Source organism: Sander vitreus, chromosome 23, assembly GCF_031162955.1.
Source record: "Sander vitreus isolate 19-12246 chromosome 23, sanVit1, whole genome shotgun sequence".
Classification (NCBI taxonomy): domain Eukaryota; kingdom Metazoa; phylum Chordata; class Actinopteri; order Perciformes; family Percidae; genus Sander; species Sander vitreus.
In genome coordinates this window covers 21,143,264-21,159,736 of record NC_135877.1, presented here as the reverse complement: position 1 = coordinate 21,159,736, position 16,473 = coordinate 21,143,264, and the positions used below count along the sequence as shown (strand labels likewise).

The following is a 16,473-nucleotide window of genomic DNA, read 5'->3' as shown; positions in this document are numbered from 1 at the left end:
AACTTCAAAAATGTAATTTCACTGACTCACATCAAACTGTCCGGCCTTCTTCTGGATGGTCTGGACTCGATTGAACAGCGCGGTCAGCCTGCCTTCAACATCTCCACATGCCAAGCTGCAAACAGACTCACTTTTAATATTTAAATCTGTCTTTATATAAACAGCAGAGCGACAACATTGGACATAAACAGTAAGGACTCTAAATAAACACATAGTCACTCTATTCGTCCAAAATAAACTAACTCAATTCTATTTTCTCCCAAAACACGTTGGTTACTTAGGGCGTTTTCTTTACACCCCAAATAAGACTTCTTTTTTTATTATTATTTATTTTATTTATTATTATGTCTTGTGCGTTAGAAAAATGTACAGGTAGATATTAAAGACAACATTTTAATTCGGCAGACACAACATGAATATTACGTGCCCTTTACACCAGTAACATTTAAAAAGATTGTAACGGATCTGGTTGAAACTCTCACATTATGTTGATGTCAGATTAAAAAATCTCTTATAATTCAGGTATTTTGGTGAAGTGTATGTACGCCGACCTTTTCAGTCCCCACTGTTGATAATTGTTATGCGTCTTTATCTCATTTTATGGTGTATATGAATGTGCCGATGAGTAACGCGATCTTAAATTATGTAAACTTTGAATGAGGTTCGGCCGGGGTGGTCGCGTTTTGTACCGAATTAATCGGATTCTGGTAGAAAATGGGCTAATTTGACCTGCTTAATGTTAGAAATAAGAAACCATCAACAGTCCAGCATATTTAGAAAAGCATCATTATGATGATATAAGTATTATATAACACGTTTTACTAGACATTGAAAATAGACAGCATGTCACATCATGGTTAAGATCAAATACAATTTGAAAAAAGCATCACATATTAAACATTTAATGAGATGAAACGTCATTCAAGTCACATTTTAAGTATTAATAAAGTTTAACTTACACTCTTACTGGTTGTTCCGCCATGTCTTGGCCAAATATTAGCTGCAAATGTTTAAAATATGTGATTTGGATTTTTGCAATTTGAACGTTTGGTTCGTCGCTAATAATGGTCCGATCGAAATAACAGCGGAACCATTTCCGTCTCAACAAATCACGATCGTTTACCTACAAAATGTAGTTGCACTATGAACATAAAAAAACCACTTATATTTATTTCATGTCAAAGTAGATTGTTGATAGCTACTTCACATTACTTCAGTCAATCTAAAATATAAATAAAATTCAAGTTGTTACCCGGACACATTTAACAACGGAGAAGGTGGTTGCCAGGTTTGATTCTTGCACGCAAAAGTAATCGCAAATAATTACACACCTTAACCGCTGTCCCCAATGCCTACTTACTACATTATCTTTTTTCAGGATACTCAACCACATCCCAGTCTTCATTCTAATCTATGCACAAGTGAATAAAAAAAACCTCATTCAGTTAAAAATTATAAATGTAGTTTTTTTACACACAGTTCCGTTTCTATTCTCAGAAAATTATTTTAATGCTTTTATTCTGTTTATTTGTATATTTGTCTATAAAGCAGGTACCCTTTATTGTAATAATTGTAAAAATGTGATTCCACTTTTTTAGGGCTGCAACTATTATTTTCATTATTGATCAATCTGCCAATTATTGTATTGAATAATGGTTTAGTCTATTACATGTTTGAAAATGTCCTAAAACCCAAGGTGACCTCTTCAAATGTCTTTGTTTTGTCCAACTAACAGTCCAAAACCAAACCCAAAATATATTCAGTTACAATGATATAGCCTAAAACACAGAAAAATAATAATGTATCACAGTTGAGAAGCTGCAACCCATTATTTGTCATTTTTGCTAGAAGACAAAGACTTTATTAAGCCATTATCAAAATAGTTGCCAGTTCAATTTCTGTTAGACAGACTAATCAATAGTTTTTTACAGCACGAATTATTTTAGTTCCTAATGTAAAAATGTACACAAGGGAAGTAAAACTACTTATTACATTAAAAAGTTGATATAAATTCTTTCCATTTTGCTATTTTATTTATTTATTTATTTACACACAGAATACATACAACCCTCCAGTTTACGGATAATCTTCATATTTGGCAACCTCGTCGGCCCTCGAACGGGCGATCCTCCATCCTGGCACTTACCTTCATCCTGGTAACTCACAAGTCCCCGGACCAAAAACAGGAAGTAAGTAGCCAAATCAAAAGTAAAATTCATTTTCTGTTTGGTAGTCGGAGCCGGGGGGGGGCAGCGCAGAGACACTGAAAGTGGGAGAAAAACGAGAATAAAGCGCCAGGACACAGTCAAACCGCACAGACGCCATAAGCTTTACCTTGTCAACAAACATGGCGCCGGAGATTTTTCGTCTTTCATTTAGCTGGGTAGCTTGGTGGATGCTAACGGTTAGCATCAGAGCTTCACCGATACTGTCTGTCTCCTGGGAACAACATCTAGCTAACGTACTACAGTTACTGCTTTTGTGTACTCAACTTAGAATGATTGTGTGAATGGAAAGGGGTTTTGGAGCTTACATCACGTAAAGTCACGCATCCATCTGCGCTAAATCCCTGTGTTTACGTCAGTGTTCTAAATAGCGATGCATGGGACCTTACGCCAAACTCCATTTAAAAATAGGCACATTCTACACAAACTGGCTGATTGACAAACAATACATACCTTAACTGATTTTAACTTGATGGAAAAGCTTTTAAAAGTGATGCGGTCTGCAATTTGGCGTACAAACTGTCCAACAAGCACAACGCATTTTGACAAATATATGGCCCAAATCTACTGGCAGTGCTGCGTATGATAAATATGTAGTTTTACTGAAATAACTTCCCTATTCATGGTTCACTTTTCACCCGCAGTTAACCGATCCCATCGATTGATGAGTAAAATCAAAACAAGTATTGATGATTGATGTGGGAGGTGAATGCCTTTGCTGATATGCAATTTGGCTTTGAATTGGTACATTTGTGAAGGGAGTTTGGTGTATATTTAGGCAAGAGAATGAACAAAAACATTTTTTTAATTGTTTTGGAATTACTGTCATGACATTATAGAGTGACCTTTAGATAATACTTTACTCCTTTTAGGTGTCTCATATTGCTGTTCTTCAGGGTTAAATACTTCTGTCTACTATCATAAAGCAATTATCGAAGTATCCAAAGTACTGGTACCTACAAGTACACTAAATTAATCTAATATCTTCTCTCAGCATGCATATATACAAACATTTTATACATTTATTTTTGCTAAAACAATTCAGATGAATACAATCTTAATATTTATTCCTAAAATGGAATTAAAGCACACAGCACTTACATAAAATGCCTTACAATAGAACTGTCTTGCCCATTTCTATAACTAGTTGGTATAGCAAACTAATGATACAATTTGTCCAATGTACAGTTCATAATTAAATATGACAATATGATACAAATACAATGAATTCTACTTTTACAAAGCTTATAAATGATCAGTTATTGATCAAATTAATAATTGATTATGAAAACAACCGTTCGTTGCAGCTGTAATGAAGAACATGATAAAACGGGTTATAAAAACGTATGATTTTCTCAGTGTTATGAATACTGTAAGTCAGGTTTATCTTTACGATCTTTGCCTTTTGCCAGTTCTGCTTTGTTTTCTTCCTGCCAGTGTTTAAGTGAATGAGTGGAGAGAACTAAACCTGCTTCCCTTCCTGTTCTTTATGAGACCCACCTGTGGCCGTGAAACAGCAGTCGGTGTGTTTTCTCCATCTCCAGGAGCACGATGAGTTCAGCAGCCGAGGACGAGGAGGCTGCAGCGTTAGAAACCGTCAAGTCGGTCACACTCACTCAAGACAGCGATGGGAGCATCATACTGCACTGTCCTCCCAACGGTGGGTGAACACACAGTTCCTTTTTGGTCTTATTAACAAAGCAAAGTCTATCTAGCATCCAACCTGTATTTATTTATTTTTTAAGACTATATATATATATATTTATTTTTTTTTTAAAGACTTTTTTTTTTGGGCTTTTCCGCCCTTAATCGACAGGACAGCTAGGTGAGAAAGGGGAGAGAGAGGGGGGGGGGAAGACAGGCAGGAAATTGTCACAGGTCGGACTCGAACCCCAGACCTCTGCCTCGAGGCATAAACCTGTGGCAGTATATGTGCGCCTGCTCTACCCACTGAGCCACCCCGGCCACCCGTCCAACCTTTATTAATCTAAATCAGATACTGATTAAACATGGTTGATGAAGTGTTTTATGTAGAGCTGCAGCAATTAGAAAATGAATCTGCAACTATTTAGATCATCGATTCATTGTTTGAAGTCATTTTTCAAGTGAAAAAAGCGACCAACTTCTCAATTGTGAGAATTGTCTTATCTTATGTGATAATAAACGGAATATCTTTTAGGGGTAGGAAGAAAAAACTAATTGAAAATCATATGTATTGCAATTTTTTTTTGCAACTATCTAAAAAAAAATCTATTATTTTCTCTTAAATAAAAAACATTTTGAACCAACGAGTAACCTAAATATATTGTGTTTATACGGTATGGTACCGCCGACGGCGACTACATCATATCCGTTTCCAGCGAAACATACCGAAAGCAGGAAATGCGGAAAATCCATGTCCATTTTCTTTTTTACAAATTAAATAAATGTCAGACTAACTGACTGACTGACTGACGTGATGTGAATTCTGTCTAGAAAACAATTAGTTTTTTTTTTAATATCCCGTATATCGTGAAAGAATCGAATCGGGACAAAAGCGTATCGTCCCAGCCCTAGTAGCTTTGATTTCTGGACTGCTGGTCAGACAGAACAAGACATTTTATACGTCAGGTTGGACTCGCAAGTTTACATTCTTCTCTGACATTTTATAAACCAAACAATCGATTAATCGGGGGAAAATAATCGACAGATGAATCGATAATGAAATACTCTGCCTAGCTTTATGTAAACAAGCATGTGCGTAAAGAACATATGATGTGCGTGCGTGCAGATGACGACTCAGAGCCCCTTCAGAAGAAACTGCGCCTCTCTACAGAAGAACAGGAGGACTCGGACACGCCTCAGTTCTCTGTGGTCACCTTACCGAGTGAGTCACACACTTTGTATCACTGACATGAGATCAAACCCCCGACATCTACCCTAACCTCAATTGGGGATCTGGGAGGCAGTATACAGAAGGTCGGCCAAAGCGCACACACCTTCAGATTCAGGGACAGTTTTATCCCATAAGCAATTTGCACATTAAATAAGAAAAAAACACTAAGCGCTGTCTGCCATCCACTTAAGCTGCTACACACCCCCACATAACTTGACAATATGCAGTAGGAGTAAATTATCCATTGTTTACTCTAGCTTTTACCATCTTCACACTCTTTGCTCTTTGTTTATCAGAATCAGAATACTGTTAGGTTGCAGTTGCTCACTGGCAAATGTATTCATTTTGTTACAATAACAATAAAGTCGATTCTGATTAAAACGAGCCCTTAAACTTCACCTTTGGAGAAGGAAGGACCAGTCAAATCCATAATCCATAAACCCTGTAGGGTTGAAGCCACCTATAAGTTTCTTCAAAATGATAAAGAACACACATACAGACAACATAATAGGGCTTTTGCTGATAGTCTACCTTGTAACGTTTTCTCTCTTTCGCCGTAGTGTCGGAGAGCGATGAAGGCTTCGAGGTGACGATGACGGCCACGGCCGACGGGGATCTCTCTGAGGAAGGTGTCGCTCAGATTCAGGTGCAGATTTATTCTGCTTCCACCTCTTCTTTTTTCTTTTTGCATCCTAATTGCAAGACCTAATTTGCCAATTTGTTTCGCTATTTACCTTTTTCATGCATTTGTAGCCGGTCTGTCCAACGGACACTTCCAGGCCAGACTGATCTCATGAAGTGGCGTATGTATGACACGCCAATTCGTATGCCGTTATGGGCGTGTTATGAAGACGCATACTCGCTTTTTTGCGTGTTTATCAACGCCGTTTGGCCTCCATTGACTTACATTACTTTGTGATTGCGTGTGAATTCACGCCGTAGCGAATAGTATGAAAGGGCGAAAAACCGCGTAGGGAGGTTGGTCAGGGTGGTGGATGGGTCAAACACAGGACTTTCACCCAGGAGACCGGGGATCGTTGTCCCGCGTGTCATATTTCCTAAACTCAACCGTTGCTTTCTTCTTTTCCTAAACCCAACCCGTCTGCTGTATACGGCGCTCAAAATGCAAACAGATAAAGTGGCGTGTATGTTTACGTCCACTGTATACAGCGTAGACATACACACAGAACGTCAAAATACATTTTAGAAAGCTCTTAAAATTATACACAACACTTAAAAAAAAACAGACAACGGTACAGCAAAAGTGAAAAACAAATTATTGTTTATATTCGTTACACACTGGTGTTTGTCTTTAAAGGTACAATATGTAACTTTTCTGCATTAAAATGTCTAAAAACGACCATACCTATGTTATATATTTGTATGAGTTGTGTTCTTACACTATACCAAATGTTTCCACCAAATGGCAAACTCAGAGAAATCTGTTATTTTATTTTCAGACACGTCACGTTTCATTTAGTCGCCCGTCAGTGGCGTCGTATAACCTTTCACCATCTAGTTACTCGCAACTTCCGTCAAAACACGGCAACCAGATGATATGTTCAGGAGTAATTGTAAATCATAAAATGTCACAGAAAAAATACTCGTAACCGTAATACTGCTTTTTTTGCCACGCAGCGTCATTTTGTGCTTGATTACATGCCACTTTGCAACACAGTAATACAGCAGAGATCTTATTTATTGATACATATCAATATTGATCCAGCTTAACGTTACTACAATGTATGTGCTGGTTGGCAAGTAGCTAACGTTAATGCTCATGCTTGGTGGATAACATTATAGGGTTACAACATCGTTCAACATGCTCATAAAGTTATTTATAGTATGATTGTTTTGACCGTGGTTAACAGCACTGGGCTAACCCACGAATGAGTTCACTAGTAACGTTAATGTTAGCTGTATAGATAGACGATTAATCTAATGCTAATTTAGCCAGCTAGCTAGCACACCCCGGTCTGTCTGCCTCAGTCCCCCGGCGCAGAGAGACTCAGTCGGGATGAGAGCTGACAACTGCCCTGGGACATATAACTAGCTAGTTACCGTTAGCCCCCAGTCAGCTAGAAGCCAGCCACTTAGCTACAGCAATCCCCCCGGCCAGCACTTAACTCCAGTGCCTGGTGCTTATGACGCTAACGGCAGTTTAATGAAGCGTCGGGGAACAGACCATATCAGACCCAGCACCTGAGTCACAACAGCGGCCATCCAAACGTTGGCTAGCTATGTCTCCGTTAGCGCTACCAGTGTCCGTGCCGAAAATCTCCTCCCTGCCGAATTTCTCCCCCCTTCGCGTTTAGCTGTCTTTACAGTTAGCTAAATCAACCCGACAAAAGGTGGGTCAAGCACCAAAACGAAACGTTAAGATTACAGAAAAGGGAAGGGGAGATCATTCCGGGCAGCTGGGAGATGTTCTGCTGCTGCACAACAGGCATCGAATGTCCTCGCTGTCGTGGAGATCCCCCCGGCAATCCCCACCCACACCATGACCCACACCCGTCTCTCAGCCTCGTTGAGTAGCACAACGAACCCCGTCCGCCCCGGTGTTGAAACCATCCAAAAGGTGACATAGATATGTGAAATATTTTGTGTTTTAGCTGCTGGCTAATGTTAGCTTGCTGGCTCACTAGCTAATTGGTCAGCTAACAATACAAATTGAATTATGCTGGGGAAACTGCAGCTATTTTATTAGAATAACATGAATAAACGTTACAAAACGTAGCGTGAATAAACTTGAATGGGTAAACCCGTCCGTGAATAGATGCATTCTAACCAGCGAAGGTGTTTAACACAAAACACTACAACTCCCATAATTCCATGCAACTTCCCAACGTCATCAAAAGTCCGTGTTTACCATCCATTGTTTTGGTTAAGAGACCCCTAACGGCAGAAAGTTACATATTGTACGTTTAAAGGACAAATCTGGCGCAAAATGAACCTAGGGGTTAAGAACATGTACCGAGTCGACCGTTCTCTGGGATATGTTCTCATGCTAATCGAATGTGACCAGTTTTATCGCAAACCGCTAATTAGCTTACAATGCTAGTCGTCGGGACACGCGAAAGTAAAAAGAAATCGCTACAGGCAGGCGCCATCTTGGGAAAACAGTCAGGACCAGTCGAACGACGAACGCCATGCAACCAGTAACATAGCTTAGAGACTAAAGGCACCAGACTTTCCTAACGAAACATTACTTTCCTAACTAAGACAAAATGACATAGATGTAATGTATTGAATTATTATTTATTTGTACACTCAACTCTTCCAGCATGCGACACACGTGCGACAGAGCGGAAAAAAACTAACAAAACTGCTTCGGCCCGTGGATCTGTTAATTTTTCCGATCCCCGATCCAGCTATTTTGTCAATAATGGGAACGATATCCGATCTTAATATCGGATCGGTGCACCCCTAGCTCAAGCACAGCGTTCGACTGATTGTGACTGTTTTCCCAAGATGGCACCTGCCTGTATACATGAAGGTACTGTCTTTATAAACCATGTTTTTAATAAACTGTCTGTACACTTACAAAGTTCTCAATGCTTCAGTTTACATGTAGAGACCCTCATTATGCTACCGTGGAAGTGTGGTGCTATTTTGAGCCTTGTTAGTGGCTAATTTCTTTTTACTTTCCTCGTGCCCCGACGACTAGCGTTATAAGCTAATTAGCGGTTTGCGCTAAAACTGGTCACATTCGATTAGCATGAAAACAAATCCCAGAGAACGGTCAAACTCGGTACACATGTTATTAACCCCTAGGTTCATTTTGCGCCGGATTTGTCCTTTAACAGAGCTGCAACACCAGAACTGACCACTTTGTGTGTGTGTGTGTGTGTGTGTGTGTGTGTGTGTGTGTGTGTGTGTGTGTGTGTGTGTGTGTGTGTAGATTCTGCAGGAGGATGAGGACTCTCTCTCGACAGATCAGAAGACAGAGGTGTCACCCGTCAGTCAGGCCTGGTTCACTACGAAAGAAGACAAAGACACGCTGGCTAACAAAGGTAGACACACACACACACACACACACACCATTTCTCACTTACTTCCATACCTACAGGCTGCTCCGCCTCATGATGGAGGTTGTTGGGGCCTCGTGGAGACTGAAGGAAAGGCCTGCGGACAGTAAAAACATAACACCAGTCAAAAATAAGGCAGGGAAGTTCTTTGTAGTAAAGATGCAAACATCAGTCTCATGAGTGAAGCCACAAAGGCACTTAAGCAGTATTTATGAGGAAGGCATTACAAACAAAACTAAGAAAATTATTAGTGACCCCTCCCATCCTTTACACAGCGAATTTGAACTCCTACCCTCAGGGAGGCCTATTAGAGTACCAACAGCAACTAGAAACATCTTTAAGAAATCCTCCATCCCCAATGCTGTGAAGGTGCTAAATAACACTGGGAACCGTACTTGTAGAGTGAGGCAGACTTCCGGGTTGCAGGTTTTATGCCCAGCAAGCATTTTTAGTAGGCTATTTTCATCTATTTATTTACTTTTGTAAATGTAACCTTTGTAATGTCACTTTTCATGAAATGTACTGTTTGTTTTGTCCGTCTTGGCTATGTACTGTTTGTAATGTCCTGTCTCTCTTGTATTCTTAGTGAAACCGAAGAAACATGTTCACATCTGTGGACAATAAAGTTTTTCATATTCGTATCAAGGAAACTAAACATGGTTTCTTTTGATGGTTTTTGAACAATGCTCGTAATGTTTTATTATGGAAAACACAGTCGCCAGTTTCGTCATGATTTCTTTTGCATCCCTGTAGAGTGTTCTATTCAACATTTCTTCCACTTTAGGTCACAAGTGGAAACAGGGCATGTGGTCTAAAGAGGAGATCGACCTTCTGATGAGCAACATTGATCAATATGTAAAAGTACGTTACTTTCTGTCTTTATATAATAATAATAATACATTTTTATTTATAGCGCTTTACAGTACATGGTACTCAAAGACACTTTACAGTAAAACCAGCACCTATAGCACATTAAAAACAGATAAGTAATAAAACCAACACATACAACAAGCATATTAAAAGCAATTAAAAACAATAAAACCAGTAACTATCAGGTGAGAAATGTAAAACTATTGTATGTGGAAAGCTAATCTGAAGAGGTGTGTTTTGAATGTGTCCAGGTCAGTACAGTCACGGATGTGTATGGGTAGGGAGTTCCAGAGGGAGGGGGCTGCGATGGTGAAAGGTCTGTCACCCCAGGTACAGTGCTTGGTCCTGAGTGGTGGGGGGAGGAGGTTTGCGTCAGAGGAGGGGGGGGATTGGTGGCGGTGGAGCAGGTCTGTCAGGTAGGAAGGAGCCTAGTTATGGGGGGCTTTGTGGGTGAGGAGGAGGGCTTTATTTCTGTCTCTATGGTGCATTCATTTACTCCTTGATGGTCCCATTTCCCGAGCTGGGAAGCCGTTCTTCCAACTTCGGTGTGTTCATGAGCTTTAAAAGGACAAATCCGGCGCAAAATGAACCTAGGGGTTAATAACACATGTGTACCAAGTCGACCGTTCTCTGGGATTTGTTTTCATTCTAATCGAATGTGACCAGTTTTAGCGCAAACCGCTAATTAGCTTATAACGCTAGTCGTCGGGGCACGGCTAAAGTAAAAAGAAATGTCTATTTCTACACCACTAACAAGGCTCAAAATAGCACCACACTTCCACGGTACCATTCCAGGGTCCCTACATGTAATATTTATTACTATTTATTATTGTTTATAAAGACAATACCGTTCACGTATACATGCAGGCGCCATCTTGAGAAAACAGTCACAACCAGTCGAACGACGAACAACGTGCTTGAGCTATGTTACTGGTTGCACGGCATTCGTGGTTTTTACCCGTGCCCCGACGACTAGCGTTATAAGCTAATTAGCGGTTTGCGCTAAAACTGGTCACATTCGATTAGCATGAAAACAAATCCCAGAGAACGGTCGACTTGGTACATGTGTCATTAACCCCTAGGTTCATTTTGCGCCAGATTTCTCCTTTAAGTCATAATGTGGAAACGTGTGTGTTCACATGAACCGATTACCAATTATTCCGACACCACGCGAATGCAGCATCATTTCTGTCCTGTACGTATTATCGTGTGTGTGTGTGTGTGTGTGTGTGTGTGTGTGTGTGTGTGTGTGTGTGTGTGTGTGTGTGTGTGTGTGTGTGTGTGTGTGTGTGTGTGTGTTTCAGGGCCGAGGCATCGAGGACCCAGCAGAGATCATTTTTGAGATGTCCAAAGAGGAGAGGAAGGATTTCTACCGCTCCGTCGCGTTAGGCTTAAACAGGCCGCTGTTCGCCGTCTACAGACGAGTTCTGCGAATGTACGACAACCGCAACCATGTTGGAAAGTGAGTTTACGAAGGAAAAGTTGGTGGAAAACGTGTCAAGACTTTGTTCTCTCAGTTTGAATATCCGTTTGTTTTTGATCTCCCTAAAAAGGTATACTCCTGATGAGATAGATAAGCTAAAAGCGTGAGTAAAACCTTTGTGTCTTCAACATCATGTACGTTTTTTTTTTTTACCATACACAAAAATATTGTTTATATATTGTTTATATCTGGCGCGTTGGTTCAGGCTGAGGGAGAAACACGGGAATGACTGGTCGACTATCGGGGCAGCTCTGGGTCGCAGCGCCTCTTCTGTCAAAGACCGCTGCCGACTGATGAAGGACACCTGCAACACAGGTACAGAGCCGTGTGTATTTTTACAGTGTTTTATTAGTACTTCTACTTAAGTAAAGGATCTGAATGCTTCCTCCACGGTGTTTGGTTTGTCTATAACTTTTATTCTAACTATATTTCTCATATAACATATTTGTTGTCTTTTTTTTTTAAAGGTAAATGGAGCGAGGAGGAGGAGCGACGTCTCGCTGAGGTCGTGTACGAGATGGCAGGTGCGTCGCCGGGGTCGGCGGTCACAGGCGGCGTCTCCTGGGCGACGGTCGCCGATCAGGTTCGCACGCGCTCAGAGAAACAGTGTCGGTCCAAATGGTTGAATTACCTGAACTGGAAACACAGCGGAGGGACAGAGTGGATGAAGGAGGACGACATCAACCTAATCCGCAGGTACGGAGTGTGTGTGCGAGGAAACAAGGAGAGGAGAGGAAACAAGGAGAGGAGGGGAAACAAGGAGAGGAGGGGAAACAAGGAGAGGAGGGGAAACAAGGAGAGGAGGGGAAACAAGGAGAGGAGGGGAAACAAGGAGAGGAGAGGAAACAAGGAGAGGAGAGGGAAACAAGGAGAGGAGGGGAAACAAGGAGAGGAGAGGAAACGAGAGGAAACAAGAAAGTAGAGGAAGAAATAAGGAGTCGAAACACGAAGAGGAAACGAGAGAAGGGAGAGGAAACCAAGATCAAACAATGAAAGGAAATGAGGAGAGGAGGCAAGAAGAGAGGAAACAAGGAAAGGAAAGAAGAAAGGAGAGAATTGAAACGAGAGAAGTGGAGAGGAAGCAAGTGAGGAGAGGAGGAAACAAGGAATTGAAACGAGAGAAAACAAGAAGAGAGGAAACAAGGAGAGGAGAGAGGAGAGAGGAGAGGGGAGGAAGCCAGGAGTAAGCTATTATAATTATTATAAAGTACATACATACTCGCTGGATCGGTTCGCAGCCGAGTGTGAAGCGGCTGGGATGAGGATCAGCACCTCTAAATCGGAGGCCATGGTTCTCAGCAGGAAACCGATGGAGTGCCTTCTCCAGTTAGGGAATGAGTCCTTACCCCAAATGAAGGAGTTCAAGTACCTTGGGGTCTTGTTCGCGAGTGAGGGGACAATGGACCGGGAGATTGGTCGGAGAATCGGCGCAGCGGGTGCGGTATTACATTCAATTTATCGCACCGTTGTGACGAAAAGAGAGCTGAGCCAGAAGGCAAAGCTCTCAATCTACCGGTCAGTTTTTGTTCCTACCCTCACCTATGGTCATGAAGGCTGGGTCATGACCGAAAGAACAAGATCCAGGGTACAAGCGGCCAAAATGGGTTTCCTCAGGAGGGTAGCTGGCGTCTCCCTTAGAGATAGGGTGAGAAGCTCAGTTATCCGTGAGGAGCTCGGAGTAGAGCCGCTGCTCCTTCGCGTCGAAAGGAGCCAGTTGAGGTGGTTCGGGCATCTGGTAAGGATGCCCCCTGGACGCCTCCCTAGGGAGGTGTTCCAAGCACGTCCAGCTGGGAGGAGGCCTCGGGGAAGACCCAGGACTAGGTGGAGGGATTATATCTCCAATCTGGCCTGGGAACGCCTCGGGATCCCCCAGTTGGAGCTGGTTAATGTGGCTCGGGAAAGGGAAGTTTGGGGTCCCCTGCTGGAGCTGCTGCCCCCGCGACCCGATACCAGGATAAGCGGACGAAGATGGATGGATGGATAAAGTACATAAATAGAAAAGTTGACTGATGTGTTTCAGGATATCGGAGATGGAGGTGGAGGATGAGAATGAAATCAAGTGGGAGGATCTTGCAGGCGGGTGGAGCAGCGTCCGGTCGCCGCAGTGGCTGCGCTCTAAGTGGTGGAGCATCAAGAGACAAGTGACCAATCACAAGGAGATCCCTTTCAACGGTACACACACGTCAAAAAAATGTTTATTCATATTTAAATGTGAAACTAATAATCTTACAGCTCTTTGTTACAGCGGATTTTATGTTTATAATTATTTGAATCGATTAATTCACCTTATGGATGATTTTTTCCTTTTATGCTGATTATTTCATATGAGTATGATTGTCTTTTTATGCCGACTCACTGCAGTGGAATTACTATTATTATTATTATTATTATTATTATTATAAATCACAAAAAGCTATTGACACTCAAACCTGTGTGTGTGTCCTCAGTCCTCCTGAAGGGTCTCCAGGAGCTCATGGCGTCCTCGCAGACCGCATCCGGGCCAGGGAGTCCCTCCTCCTCTGCACTTCAGATCCGACTCGCCCGATTGGAGGAGAGCGGTGGAAGCCCGGCCCCCAGCTCCGTGGCGGCGCTGCAGATTCCCTTACAGATCCCACTGCAGATCACACACCTGGGTGAGACGGAGTGTATTACTGTAGAGTGAATCATTCTATGCTGATGATACAGACTTTTGTATTTGACTGACAAGTTGTGTTTCTCTGGAAGCTTCAGATTCTTCAGCAGCAGCCAGCGAAAGTGAAACCATCACTCTGAACACAGGAGCCCTACAGACCTTCGAGATCCTTCCTGTAAGCACAACATAGGAGCTTTTCATTGCCAATACAATAACAGTGTATGAATAGATGTTTAAATCTGCTGTTCGCCTAAGCTATGCAGCACCACCTAGTGCTTATCTCGATGAACCACCTCTGAATATTCACATGACAGTAGTGGATGGAAACGTGCATTTTCTTTGCTGATTTTCTGAAAATGTGGTTACAATTTGTTCCACATTTGGATGAAAACCTGACTGTAGTTGCATTTCTAGACGTTTCTGACGCCTCATCTGCTTCACTGCTCCATTTTCTTTGCAGTCCTTCCACCTGCAGCCCACCGGCACCCCGGGGACCTACTACCTCCAGACAACGTCTAATCAGGGCCTGCCGCTCAGCCTCTCCACCAGTTTAGCCAATAACAACACGGTTACCCTGACGACAGGCTCCTCACCCTCATCACATGAACATATCATCCTTCACAGCCTGTCGGTCAGTTTCACACAGATCGTGATAAAGTGTTTGTTTTCAGTCCGTTTGATTGGTACAACACACTTCGTGTGTGTGTGTGTGTGTGTGTGTGTGTTTTCCCTCCTCAGACGGACGGCCTCTGCTCTGGCGACGGCGTCATCATCCAGACAGTCACCTCTGACCCCGCCTCCTCAGACCCTCTTAGCCAATCACAGCTGGTTGTGGAGACAGAGGGGCGGAGCCCGGACGACCGCCTGGATGCCACGAGTCTCCTGGAGGAGTCCGAAAGCGTGGGCACGGAAACTCAGGAGCCAATCACAGACGACTTCACTGACAAGGTTTTTGTTTTTAGAATAACATAGTATTGAGTATTTATTTACATGTTACATCATAATATAGCTGCACTATACACGCTTTTCAAATTAAAAGCATAATAATAACATACAGATTTATCTCAGATGACTAATAGACATAATAAAAACATTTTCAGTTTGTGTTGACACTTGTCAGAAAGGTGGTAATATTCTTCCCACTTCATGTATTTTGTATTTCTGTATATTTGTCCCCCCCCCCCAACCAGTCGAGGCAGAAGACCACCCACCAAGAGTCAGGGTCTGCCTGTAAAAGGAAGTTTTTCCTCGCCACTGTTGCACCTAATGCTTGTTCTTGGAGGGAATCCAGACCTACTCTATCTGTAGAGTGTCCTGAGATAACTTCTGAGAATTGAATTAAATGTATGTAAGTGGGGTGGCCAAAAACATCAGAGTCTTATCAATATAATGCTTGGTACACCACAACCTCAGTAATAAACATAAAGTAGAATGATCACCTTTCTGACAAGGTTCAACAAAAACTGAGAAAGCACAAGCTTTGGAAAAGTAGAATTCATGTTGTGCAGGTGTACCTAATAAAGTGGACAGTGAGTTTATAATGACTGATAACGGTGTGTGTCAGGAGCTGAGTTCACCGTCTGTTGAGGGTCCAGTGGTGCATTCTGGGATAACATCTGGCAGCACCGTGCTGATTGTGTCTCCTCCCAACATCAGCAGCACACTGACAGGTACACACACACACACACACACACACACACACACACACACACACACACACACACACATCGATGCAAATATGATCCCAGAGTTTTCAGTGTCAATACCAAAACAATACTTTTTTTCAATACCTTAGTTTGGGGAATATATGTGTAGCTGTTTTTCTTTTATTTTAAGAGTCTTTAATCCCCAATATTCATCGATACCCGGCCCTACTGTGCATGTTTTCTACATAAATCAGAAAGACAACTCACAATGCAAATCTGCCGACTTCACGTCGTCCTCTGTCCGTGTCCTCAGATCCGATCCTGGAGAACCAGGAAGGCTCTGACTAAGCTGGACGTCCATCGTGGCAGGCGGCGTTTAAAAGACAGAAGAGGACAGGAGGAGGCTGCTTCCGGTCTCTTGACCCTGGTGAAGCTGCTGCACAGGACAAAAAAAGACTGTCTGCTCAGTGTGTTGGACTGTGAACACGTCTAAAGTAGACTTGTACAGTTGTAAATGAAACCCAACGTGTTTAGGCTTCATACTGAATCCCTGGATGAAATGTGAATGACAACGACAGACAGTCCTGCCGTGCCAAAGAGACTCTAAAGACGGTGAAGGATGTAACTATGAACTTTAATGAACACTACATGTTCATATGTGTATATCATTTAAAAATGACGTGACGAGAAGGAAATAAACTATTTTGATTTGTT

At 42.2% G+C, this 16,473-nt stretch overlaps 2 protein-coding genes across 10 annotated transcripts in view; one reads left to right on the top strand and one right to left on the bottom strand.

The window, feature by feature from the left end:
* The window catches only part of cwf19l1 (CWF19 like cell cycle control factor 1), a 21,298-nt gene extending 18,873 nt beyond the window's left edge, over nucleotides 1-2,425 (bottom strand). The window contains exons 1-2 of one of the 2 annotated variants that reach the window (XM_078281658.1): nucleotides 2,335-2,425; nucleotides 31-115 (exon numbers count right to left, since the gene is read on the bottom strand). In XM_078281658.1, the coding sequence (XP_078137784.1) occupies nucleotides 31-115; nucleotides 2,335-2,375 (126 nt within the window). In that variant the 5' untranslated portion in view covers nucleotides 2,376-2,425. Of the gene's footprint in view, nucleotides 1-30; nucleotides 116-959; nucleotides 1,080-2,334 lie in introns of those variants that run through there. The other variant, XM_078281659.1, reaches the window with a different exon arrangement.
* dmtf1 (cyclin D binding myb-like transcription factor 1) lies at nucleotides 2,102-16,473 on the top strand. Of its 8 annotated transcripts, none has more exons than XM_078281655.1 (17): nucleotides 2,102-2,189; nucleotides 3,770-3,885; nucleotides 4,996-5,091; nucleotides 5,661-5,746; nucleotides 9,002-9,113; nucleotides 9,913-9,989; nucleotides 11,303-11,460; nucleotides 11,552-11,584; nucleotides 11,687-11,796; nucleotides 11,949-12,177; nucleotides 13,502-13,653; nucleotides 13,929-14,114; nucleotides 14,206-14,288; nucleotides 14,574-14,744; nucleotides 14,852-15,061; nucleotides 15,678-15,783; nucleotides 16,073-16,473. In XM_078281655.1, exons 2-17 carry the CDS (start codon nucleotides 3,777-3,779, stop codon nucleotides 16,105-16,107), a joined length of 1,953 nt encoding a protein of 650 aa, XP_078137781.1. In that variant the 5' UTR covers nucleotides 2,102-2,189; nucleotides 3,770-3,776; the 3' UTR covers nucleotides 16,108-16,473. The 8 variants fall into 8 exon arrangements, with proteins under 8 accessions (XP_078137781.1, XP_078137778.1, XP_078137776.1 ...); XM_078281652.1 differs by having other exon boundaries at nucleotides 2,103-2,189; nucleotides 3,720-3,885; XM_078281650.1 differs by having other exon boundaries at nucleotides 2,114-2,189; nucleotides 3,663-3,885.

Coding starts and splice junctions, on each gene's coding strand:
- dmtf1 (XM_078281655.1), top strand. CDS start 3,777: ATGAGTTCAGCAGCCGAGGACGAGGAGGCTGCAGCGTTAGAAACCGTC. Junction 11,461..11,551: donor AACCGCAACCATGTTGGAAA/GTGAGTTTACGA, acceptor CTCCCTAAAAAG/GTATACTCCTGATGAGATAG. Junction 13,654..13,928: donor CAAGGAGATCCCTTTCAACG/GTACACACACGT, acceptor GTGTGTCCTCAG/TCCTCCTGAAGGGTCTCCAG.